General features: G+C 35.1%; 1 protein-coding gene across 2 annotated transcripts in view; it reads left to right on the forward strand.

The window, feature by feature from the left end:
• The window catches only part of CEP128 (centrosomal protein 128), a 456,203-nt gene that overhangs the window by 98,839 nt on the left and 344,839 nt on the right, over positions 1-12,525 (forward strand). For both annotated transcript variants that reach the window (XM_030803555.1, XM_004091859.2), the window contains exons 10-13: positions 2,399-2,485; positions 4,720-4,794; positions 6,638-6,770; positions 11,634-11,785. In XM_030803555.1, the coding sequence (XP_030659415.1) occupies positions 2,399-2,485; positions 4,720-4,794; positions 6,638-6,770; positions 11,634-11,785 (447 nt within the window). The remainder of the gene's footprint in view (positions 1-2,398; positions 2,486-4,719; positions 4,795-6,637; positions 6,771-11,633; positions 11,786-12,525) is intronic.

Below are 12,525 nucleotides of genomic sequence, written 5' to 3' on the forward strand. Positions count from 1 at the left end.
CCCGGAGTGTGATGTTCCCCTTCCTGTGTCCATGAGTTCTCATTGTTCAATTCCCACCTATGAGTGAGAACATGTGGTGTTTGGTTTTTTGTCCTTGCGATAGTTTACTGAGAATGATGTTTTCCAGTTTCATCCATGTCCCTACAAAGGACATGAACTCATCATTTTTTATGGCTGCATAGTATTCCATGGTGTATATGTGCCACATTTTCTTAATCCAGTCTGTCGTTGTTGGACATTTGGGTTGGTTCCAAGTCTTTGCTATTGTGAATAGTGCCGCTATAAGCATACGTGTGCATGTGTCTTTATAGCAGCATGATTTATAGTCCTTTGGGTATATACCCAGTAATGGGATGGCTGGGTCAAATGGTATTTCTAGTTCTGGATCCCTGAGGAATCGCCACACTGACTTCCACAATGGTTGAACTAGTTTACAGTCCCACCAACAGTGTAAAAGTGTTCCTATTTCTCCACATCCTCTCCAGCACCTGTTGTTTCCTGACTTTTTAGTGATGGCCATTCTAACTGGTGTGAGATGGTATCTCATTGTGGTTTTGATTTGCATTTCTCTGATGGGCAGTGCTGATGAGCATTTTTTCATGTGTTTTTTGGCTGCATAAATGTCTTCCTTTGAGAAGTCTGTTCTATACTACAAGGCTACAGTAACCAAAACAGCATGGTACTGGTACCACAACAGAGACATAGATCAATGGAACAGAACAGAGCCCTCAGAAATAATGCCACATATCTACAACTCTCTGATCTTTGACAAACCTGACAAAAACAAGAAATGGGGAAAGGATTCCCTATTTAATAAATGGTGCTGGGAAAACTGGCTAGCCATATGTAGAAAGCTGCAACTGGATCCCTTCCTTACACCTTATACAAAAATTAATTCAAGATGGATTAAAGATGTTAGATCTAAAACCATTAAAATCCTACAAGAAAACCTAGGCAATACCATTCAGGACATAGGCGTGGGCAAGGACTTCATGTCTAAAACACCAAAAGCAATGGCAACAATAGCCAAAATTGACAAATGGGATCTAATTAAACTAAAGAGCTTCTGCACAGCAAAAGAAACTACCATCAGAGTGAACAGGCAACCTACAGAATGGGAGAAAATTTTTGCAACCTACTCATCTGACAAAGGGCTAATATCCAGAATCTACAATGAAATTTGGATTTTTTTTATTTAATTTTTTTGAGGGTCTCACTCTGTTACCCAGGCTATTATTATTACCTAATAATAATAGTTGTATTTTATTGCATATTTGCTAGGAGCCAGATATTGCTTTATTGCTCTACAGATATCAAACCATTTAGTTTTCACCACTACCCTATAAGTTTGGTATTATTATTTCGATATGAAGAAGCAGTGCACTCAGTTGTTAAGAGGCAGGCAGCCAGAATCTGTATCCTGTCTCTGTCACTAAGTAGGTGAGTGACGTTAGGCAAATGATTCAACTCCTTGTGCTCCAATTTCCCCTTTAATAAAATGGGCTTGGAATAATCATCATAGAATCATCATGAGGAGTAAATGTATATTTTGAATATATGTAATATATTTATTTATTATAGGTAAGAAGAAGAATGCCTGGACATACTAAACACTATAAAAGTGTGATAATGTTATTCTCAAATCAAAATTATTTTTCATTTTGTTGATGCTTCTCTGCCTCTTTACTCAATTTCTATTTGAGAGTAGGAATTATGGCAGAGGGAGCTGAAATTGACTGAGTATACTTGCATCAAAGCAGTTTTTAACATATTTTGCTGTTTGCCTAAAAATTGTTTTTCTGTTGATCTTGTTGGAAAAAGCTTCTGGCAGCTTGGCTTTTCACAAGCCGTATGGACTTTACACATACACCTTGCTAAGTCTAAACACTAAAATTTTTAAAAATATTTTTTAAACAAATGGAATGCATTTCAGATATTATGAAAGACAGTTCCAAGTATAATTTTCCCCTTTAAGTTTAATTTTGTTCTAACATAGAAACAAACCAAAGCAAACACTTTTATAGTTAACTTTTGAAATGTGTGTTTTCTTAACTTTCTTTTTCCTCATTTTATTAAAGAGGGGAAACTGTAGAAAAGAATATTTGTTTCCGAGAAAACTGTTAGCTATCTAGGCCCTCTAAATAATGTAATAAAATTCCCAAAGATGGGGAAAAAAGGGAAACGAAGTGAATATTAATTAGGATGATCAGGAATTGTTTATATTTTATCCCCACTGAAGTGTTTTTAGGGTTACAGTGAATGAGCAGGTTGTAATTTATAGATTTTGTGTAACTCATATCCATGTCTTCCTCAGCCCTAATACATAATAAAGTCTAGTAGTGACTTTCAGTTTTGTACATATTTTGGAATAATTTTTTTTCCACCTCTTTCATTCCAGGCACTAAAGAAGCAAGAAGCTAAAGCAGATGAGCATGAGGGGACAATAAAAAATAAGCTAAGACAAACTGAAACTGAGAAGAATCAAGTAAGATTTTAAAAGTTATCTTTCAAAGAATAAAGTGGTTTGGGGCCAATGGTATTTGTTGAGTGCCTGGCAAAGTGTCCCAGGATCCTTTAGAACACTGTGAGTTCTTTATCTTTTTATGTGGAGTCAATTGATTCAACAGCTCTTCTACTTGCTGGGACTTGCTCTTGGAGACAGATAAGCAAGTTGTTTGCTACCTTGTCATCTATGACCACTCTCTTTTGTGAGAGGTGAATTAAACTTTACTTTTTCTTGTTGGAAACATTTAAAGAACTTGACTTCGTTGCAGGGTTACAAGAGACCTGTCGTTTGGAGACTGAATATTTTGGTTATATTCATTTTCTTTATAGTGGACAGATATAGTAAGCAGCCAGTTCTGAAAACATTCTCTATTTCTATTAAATGTCAATGACCTTTGACATATATTCATGTTTGTGAACTGTGTGTTCATGTCTATGAACACGTAGAGCTTAGCACTTTAGAGCTAGAAAGGAATTCAGAGGCCAAAAAACTCTTCCTTAACTTGGGAATAAGTAGATTTAAGGATGAGCTCAAAGTAATGAATGCTGAAGTGAAAATTTGCCCTGTTCTTTACTCTGTATTGCTTTTTTCTACCTACCATTGCCTCTATTTTATTTCACCAACTTATGTAAAGGCAGCTTCCCTGCTGCTTTTAGGGTGAGCGAAGTATGTTAGGTCATCAAATTTGCCCTTTGGGAGTTGCGATGTTGAAATTACACAGATTATGATCAATATGGGCTTTGGTTGATTTCAAAGTCATTTTGCTTCAAGTATGATTTCTTCACTCTATTTCTCCATAGAGACTAAAGAACAGGACAGTATTTTATGTGGATTCTGTAATCCCCACATATGCTTTACTTTTTTTTTAGTATGACATTTGTTTTATGAGCCACATGTATAATTTTTAAAAAATTGTATTTTGGGATTTAAAGATATATTTTGAAATAATTATAGATTTATAGGATATTGTAAAACAAGATGCATAGAGCGGTCCCATGCACCCAGTTTCCCTCAATGGTAACATTTTGCATAATTGCCATTCAATATCAAAACCAGGAAGTTGGTGTTGGTACAATCTACTTAGTTTATACAGATTTCACCAGCTTTATATATATAACTAATTTGTATTTGGGTGTGTGTGTGAAGTTCAATCCATTTTTATCTTGTATAGATTCTTGTTACCACTACCACCATCAGGATACAGAACTGTTCAATCACCACAAGGCTCCCTCATGTTCTTTCATAGGCACACCTACCACATGTACAATTATTAAAGGATTAATATACAGATAGCAGTTGTTCAATTGAAATGATAATTTAGGATAAGTATTACAAATCTAAGCACCTACGAGTGTCTTAATATAAATGTATGATTTTTATAAAACTATCTTACTGTTACAAAATGCAAACAAGTCTAGCACGTATAAGCTCTGAATTGTTAAGAAACTTGTGTTCTATCCTATTACATATTTCAACTTGAAATCATCTAGGCATGTTAGGAGTTTGTAGAATATTTAGTCACTTAACTGGTCACATTTTTTTGAGACGGGGTCTTGCTCTGTCGCCCAGGCTGGAGTACAGTGGCGCGATCTCGGCTCACTGCAAGCTCCGCCTCCCAGGTTCACGCCATTCTCCTGCCTCAGCCTCCCGAGTAGCTGGGATTACGGGTGTCTGCCACCACACCTGGTTAATTTTTTGTATTTTTAGTAGAATGAATATTAGAAATATTAGGAATGTAGGAAATTACCAATTAGATGAAACTTTTGAGTTATTGGGTCCCTGCAGTTTTTATTCTAATTTAGTTAATTTGACACTATATATTCTAATTTAAAGAAAAAAATTGCCTTAGAATTTAGATTAAAGAGATTTAGAACTGGAAGGGATCTTAGAGACTGTTCAATATAAATTTCTTATTTTAGAGATGACAGAATGGAGGCCAAAGGGGAAGAGACTTGGACTGGCTCACAGTTGAGATGAAACTTACTAGATCCCAGACTTCTGAGGCCTGGTCTAGTTCACTTTATGTTATACAATTAACATTATTTTAATGGAAGTATTGATATATGTTCATAGTGAGATATTTATTCTTTTATATTAGCTGTAAATGTCTTCTGAAAACTTTTCCACTTTTCTCCTTTTAAACTGTGCCCATAATAATTTAGTTACCTTCTGCTCCATTGGACATTTTTCTTTATCCTTTGTTGAAACTCTAGCTTGAACAGGAATTGGAGCTATCTCGAAGGTTATTGAATCAATCAGAAGGCAGCCGAGAAACACTTTTGCATCAGGTAAGTCTATGCAAGTTATTAAATAAACTTTTACATTAAATCAGGATTGAGTAGCTCTATTTAAATGTCTTCGTGAAAGGAAAAAAAAAAAACTAGGTCTAGAAAAAATGTTTTCCTAAGGAATGTATATTAGCACACCTAAGCAAAAGATGAAATTCTTTCGGGGAAATTCAGAGAAAGCTAGTACAAACACCAGCTAAAGTCCCTACTGTGACAGTGTGTCTTGCTGATTGCTGCTACAACTTACTACTTATCTCTCTTAGCATGAGCAGTGTAAAAGTATGAATGTATAAGATAAAATTTTCCCAGGAGCTTAATTTTATTCCAGGAGGCATTGGGAAGTAAAGGAAGAAGTAAACTACATAAAACAGACCTTTGCATGTTTAGGTTACTTTGAATAACATCATTGTCTTTAATTCATGTTTTCAAGGTACTACTTGACCCTTTTAAACCAAAGATAAGGCTTATTTTATTTTATTTTTTTCAGACACAGTCTCGCTCTGTTGCCAGGCTGGAGTGCAGTGGCGCAATCTTGGCTCACCACAACCTCTGCCTCCCGGGTTCAAGTGATTCTCCTGCCTCAGCCTCCCAGTAGCTGGGATTACAGGCACGTGCCACCACACCTGGCTAATGTTTTGTTTTTTTAGTAGAGATGGGGTATCACCATGTTGGCCAGGATGTTCTCGATCTCCTGACCTCATGATTCCCCGCCTCGGCCTCCCAAAGTGCTGGGATTATAGGTGTGAGCCACCACGCCCGGCCGATAAGGCTTAATTTTAAAGTATAACGTTTTGCATTCCATCAGCCCATAATGGGAGTTTGGCGCTTCTAATGTTTAAAGTTCAGTAACTTTAACCATCTTACATACATTGGATAAGGGCATATGGGTTTCTAACTGCCTCTCTGTGTTTAATACAAACTGCAATTATACTTTCTTCTGTTTTGAAGTGTATGTTATATAACACACTTTCAGCATCTGCTAAGGGTAGGCAAAGATGTCAAGCACTGTAGATGTTCAGAAGGAGTATTACATTCTGACAATTGGTGCTGAAAATACAAGATAGCACCTGTTTTACAAAACCTTTGAAAATATTCGCTGACTTTGTTCTGTAGCCAGTGGTCACATGGAATTAATTTTGGCAGAGTTCAAACTTTCCTTTTTGGAAGTTTATATTTGTATTTAATTCCATTCTGATTTGTTTGGAACTCTGACTTATAATCTCCAGTTTCAGTTATGGAAGCAAGAGATTTCTTTGTTTAGACTGTCGTGATTTTAGCTGAATCTTTTTGCCACTGTTAACTTGTTTAATGTTCATTTGGAAGTACCTGCTATGTGCTAGGTAATTTGGCAGTCTAAGGATAGAAAGATAAATCAGTTTCTGACTTCAAGGAGTTTAGAGTTTATTCAACAGCTCTATTACATACTTATTTTGAGCATGATTTTAATATCAAAATATGCTCAATCATGATCATTTATCTTGAATTTAACAACCAATAGACCATGTTCACATGAAAGCAAATGGGTGAAAATAGAAAAATATAAAAAGTATAATACTTAATTGAAGTTGATTTGGGTTAATAGTAATGGAGTAGACTGAGGACAAAATAAATGATTAAAAAAAATCTGGTCACATTCTTTGCCTCAATGGACACAGAGAAGGAAAAACCATTCATTTATTCTTTGTGGAAGAAATGAGAGGAATGAGGAAATGGAGCAGGAAACCGTTCCACTATGCTTGGAAGGAGATTAACCCGGATTCAACTTGTGTTTACAATAGCCCATTTGAAGTAGGTCTTTCTCTGATTGTGAAAACCGATGTTTGATTTTTGACCATGTGTTTAGGTAGAAGAACTGCGTACACAACTTACGAAAGCAGAGGGTGATCGAAAGGGTTTACAGCATCAAGTATCTCAGATTTCCAAGCAACAGTCAAACTATCAGGATGAACAAGGGGAGGACTGGAGGTTTAGGAGAGGTAAAAGTAGCTTTGTACCTAATAATGTGATAATTTGTGTGGGGGTGTTTTGGTTTTTCTTAGAAAATACTTTTCATCCTCAGAATTGCATTCCTTTGTGATGCTCATGTCATACTATTTCTTGATCTATTAAAAATTTTCTGATAAGTTGATAACAATTTAGCATCATCCCATTTTAATATCTTCCCTGCTTGGTTCAAACCCATTTGGGTTATTACACCTACTTAACCATGGGGCTTTCTCTTAGAAAGAGCCTGCAAAAGCAGTAGTTTTTCCAGCCTCCTATTCCCATGCCCAAATGTATGTGCATATGTGTAAGTGTGTACCAGTCTTGGTACTTAAATTGTAAATGTCGCTCTGTCTTTCACATTCTCTTATCTCAATTTTCAATATAAGAGAAATTAAAGTCAATACCCTATCTTTTTTGTTATCTGGAGTTGGTGACAAAAATTAATCACAACTCAGAAGTGGTCATGAGCTGTATCACTGGCTTTTTATGTGGATTAGGAATACTTTGTGTTTGAAAAATATTAGGATACCTTCTCCGTGGAGGTGTTAATTTAAATTATGGAATTTAATGACTGGATGTATGTTCAGGTTTAATAATGATAATATTGAGATTATATAATGGTTTCTATTAGGTGAGTTCACATTGCTCAGCTTCTGTATTATTCCAATAATGAGGCTTCCTACTCAAATGCTCAAAGTATTGGTGAAATTTTTATAAGTGTTTGATGTACTATTAAATTCAGGGAAGGTAAACATTGCCCCAGGCTTTCCAAATACACCTCCATATGTTGCCTAAGCTAGAATTTCCACATTGCCAGAAAATCTTCAATGGATGACAAATTTTGACAAAGCTATTCTAATATATTTTCTTAGTCTGTTTTGTGTTACACTAAAGGAATACCTGGGGCTGGATAATTTACAAAGAAAAAAGCTTTATTTAGATCGCAGTTCCGTAGGCTGTACCAGAAGCATGGCTCTAGCATCTGCTGGAATTCTGGGGAGGAGTTTTGTGCTCCATCCAAACAATGCAAAAGAGGTCAAATGGGGAGTGGGGATGTGTAAAGGGGGACCAAATTCAAGGGATGTCCTGGCGTTCTGGCATCCCACTCTAGTCTGAACTAATCAGTTCCCTTGAAAACCAATCCAGGAGAGCAAGAACTCACTCCTACTACAAGAAGGACACCAAGCCGTTCATGAGGGACCTGTCTCCGTGACCCAAACACCTCCCAGTAGGCCCCATCTCCCAACAGCCATAGTGGGGATAAAATGTCACCATGAGATTTGGTGAGGACAAATAAACTATGTCCAAACCTTAGCATATTTTTATTTGTATGCCATTAAGTTTCATTAAGTTTCATGTGATATAATTTATCATTTGACCCAGAATATCACTTATTTTTAAACAATCCTAAGCTGTTAGCTTCTTCATCAAATTTCATAAAGATGCACATAGGAATTGTTGGAAAAAAGACCAACACATTTGTTATGTTTTGATACCTCATAAAATGTAATTATTTCTGTTTTAAGTCTTGGAGGACTAAAAATATTGAGCTTTTCTTAGCTACTTATCAGGTATGAAAAAAATTTTGGAAGTTTTTTTATATATGTGATAATGGACTTCTTCACCTTTTAACAATTGTGGAGTTTTTCATCTTTACAGAATACTTACATTATTTAAAGACAGTTCTACATTAGAAATCATACTTACCACATTTTCAGCTGGTATTTCTTCCTCTGCCCACTGCAAAATGGGTTCCACCTCTATTTGTAAAATTGACTTTGCATGATTTGCTAGAAATCTCCTCTGTCAATTCCAAGGATGTCGTTGCATTACTTATTTTACTGTTACCTGCTTATTTCTTCTTCCTTCTTGAAACTCTTCCTCTGACTTGTATGCCCCTTGCCTTTCCTAATTCTTCTGCCTTAGTTATTTACATTCTTTGTATTTGAATCTTTTTGCTGTGTTCACAGTTTGTCTTTTAAATGTTGGTTTTGCCTTCTATCCTATTCATGGCTTTTGTTACTTAGTATTTCTGCCTGGGAATTGATTAAAAATTATCACCTAAAGGTGATAATTCCTAAATCTAGCTCTATTTGCTCTCCTAACCATTGGCCCTCCGGATGGAGTTGCTCATTGGATATGTCCATATGCTGTTCCTCAGAATGCATGTTGATACACAGCTGAATTCATCGTCTCAAAACATGTTTTTCTTTCCTGTCTCAGTGTGGCATCATCCTCCATCCAGACATCCAAGCCTAAAATGCAAAGAACATAGAAATTATTTATTCTCTCCTCCATATAATTAGTTTCTACCTCATGCCTATTTATACATCCTGATATCTTCTGAATTTGCAACATTCTCTTTCTTATTCCCACTGCCCCAGCTTCAGCATGCTTGGGTCAGTATAGGACATGTAGTACTCTCTTGTCTTACCTATTCTGGCTTCTCTGTAATCTATTTTCTTTTCTACTACTAAAGGGCACTATTCTTATTTCTTATTTCTATATTAATGATTATAAAAAGGACCCAAGAATAAAGAGGTTGAGTTACTTGCCCAAGATCACACATGAGGGAAGTAGCAGACTCCAATTTTTTTTTTCCCCAAACTTGAGATCTTAACTGCTATCCTATACTGACCAAGCATTCTGCAAAATGGAGTGTTTGTAATGCTGTTTATACTTTATACTTTTTGTTTTAAATATTTTAACTTTTTTGGGAAATGTTTCATTACATATATTTCATGTGTATGTATGTATAGATGTGTGTGTATATTTATCTTCACTAGTATATATATATGTAAACATACCAAAATATATCTCCATATCAAATATATATGTTTCATAAAGTATACATATATGTATACATACATGCCTTCATATTTTATATAATATATATTCATTCTAATGTTACATCCATGTGGATATATCAAGAAACGTATCAATACATATTATTGAGACATGTTATATGCACACAAATATACACATATATATAAAATAAAATACATATATTTATAAAATAAACAAATACATTTACAAATAGATAAATATGTACATTTGCAGGTTGGATACCTATCAGAAGTAGGGAAAGTAGGGCTCATGGGCCAAATCCAGACTGCCACCTGTTTTTGTAAATAAACTTTATTGGAACACAGCTACTCCCATTCATTTATGCAATGTCTAGGCTACTTTTGCAATACAGTGGTTGAATTGAGTAGTTGTGACAGAAATCATATAGCTAAGATATTTATTATCTGATCCTTTATAGAAAATGTTTGCTGATGCTTGGTTTGTAGGATAAATTCTTCTAAGTTTCCTAGCAACACATAAACTCTGTTGACACTCCCTCCTTCCACCCTCATAACATATGAGATGTATTAGCTACTTGAAACTACTGTATGTGCAATTCCCTGAATGTTAAATTGAGTTTTGTACCTGTATGCTTTATGGTATGTGCTTTCCCTAAAAACACCCCAACTCCTTCTCCTTTGCTTGGTGAAATTTTGTATTCATTCTTTAAGTCTGACTTAATTCTCAGTTCTTCCTACTTTAGTTCCTTACTGAGACAGAGCTAATCCCTTTTACTGTTTGTACTGTTTCTGTATTATCCACATGTATCTATCAGTGCTCTTATCATCCTATTGAAATGCCCATATGTCTTCCATTCTAATATGTACAATTTTGAACACTAATATTCTGAAGTTGGAATGTATTTTATGAATGATGTATAAATTTAATTTATTAGTGTCTTCTTCTTTCATTCCCTCCTTTTTTTTTTTTTCTGGAAAGGAAACCACTAGAAAGATAGTAGTTTTAAAATGACAGTATATATTCCAATTGTTGACATTTTAGACTCCATAAAGTACTTTATATTTTGTCTCTGTTCTTGGGATATGTATTAGTCAGTTCTCACACTGCTAATAAGACATACTTGAGACTAGGTAATTTATAAAGGAAAGAGGTTTAATGGACTCACAGTTCCACATGGCTGGGGAGGCCTCACAATCATGGTGGAAGGCAAAGGAAAAGCAAAGGCATGTCTTACATGGTGGCAGGGAATAGAGCTTGTGTAGGGGAACTCTCCTTTATGAAACCATCAGATCTCATGGGATTTATTCACTATCATGAGAACAGCATGGAAAGAGCTGCCCCCATGATTCAGTTACCTCCCACTTGGTCCCTCCCACAACATGTGGGAATTATGGGAGCTACAATTCAAGATGAGATTTGGGTGGGGCAGAGCCAAACCACATCAGGATGTAAGCTCATTGAGGATGAAGTTTTGTTATTTGTCCTTATATTAGAAGAAGGTATTATAGTCCCCTGTGTAGCACAGGTCAAGTATTTCATGTTGATTTAAATACTAAACTTATATTGTTAAATGATTTATTAATTTCAGGTAATAATCTCCAGATGAGTAAGGATTAGTCAATTGGTTGGTCATAGACAATCAGAGATTTAATAGCATCATTTGTTGTTTATGTTGCAAAAAAAATATTTTGTAGATGAAGTAGCTTAGTTGAAAACTCTTTTTGTTTTACTGTTTGGAGATAATGTAGAGATGTGAGGAAAATTTAAAAATGTGTATGGTTTTCTTGAAATAAATTGCAGTAGAAATCAGGTAACATTTTAAGTTTTAGTATCAAACTGGAATAATTTTTGATGACATAGCAATGTATATGTTTTTGAAAGCTATAAAACTTGAAACAACAGGCTGGCAAAGTCTGTTGAGTAACAGTGTCAATAAATGGATTATGATAGCTAGAATATTGAAACATCAGGGCTCAGTACTATTTGAAAGTACATTCTTCTGTGAATAAAGAACAACCCTTGAGCCTTGCATTTTGTCTTTTAAGGGGCTGAGCGGGAAAAACAGGACCTGGAGAAGCAAATGTCAGATTTGAGAGTGCAGCTGAACTTCAGTGCAATGGCATCTGAGTTAGAGGAAGTGAAACGGTGCATGGAGAGAAAAGACAAGGAGAAAGCACATTTGGCATCACAAGTAGAGGTGACTTTGCTCTTTTTAAATCATATTTGAAATATTTTAATTTTATCTCATGGAATTGCTTCATAAAATTTTAATATAAACATGTGTTATTTTATGAACTCTAGTGTGAGCATTGATAATATAAAGTTATATTAATGACTAATTTATTTATATGTAGAAATTCCTATGGATTCATTTCTCTTTCATTCAGGACCCCAAAGCCAGGAACCTGGATGGTTTTCCTTTATTATTTTACAGAGAAATCCTTTACTATTTTTAAATTTGAAAATATTTTTGTTCTAATAGCAATTGAACCCTTTCTACAGACAGACCTTTTTTGTTTGAGAGAACAGTGAATTATTATTTATTTTGCGGGTGAAACTGGCAGAATGCATAGTGAAAAGGTGTTACCGATAATTCTTCTTTGGAACCATAAGGGTTTTCAGACCTTTAGTTGTTCTACATGAGGTGGAATTGCAATGCCTCCATTAATTTAGAGTTGTGTAGCAATCATGGATGATGTGGTAACCGTGAATGAAGTATAACTAGGCAGCCACCATTTCCTGCTTTTATCTAGCATAGATGAGGTAATTATCAGTATATATTAAAAATCAAAGGAAAGGACCTCATAAAAAGAAATGGTTTAGTTGAAATTACAATTATGCAAATTAGATTAAACATGGATGACACATTTGGAAATGGATATGTATCAATCCTCCCTGTATGTGTTTTTATAAGTGAAGTTGTGTTCTAATTTCAAG

This window comes from Nomascus leucogenys, chromosome 22a (genome assembly GCF_006542625.1).
Source record: "Nomascus leucogenys isolate Asia chromosome 22a, Asia_NLE_v1, whole genome shotgun sequence".
NCBI classification, from domain to species: Eukaryota; Metazoa; Chordata; class Mammalia; order Primates; family Hylobatidae; genus Nomascus; species Nomascus leucogenys.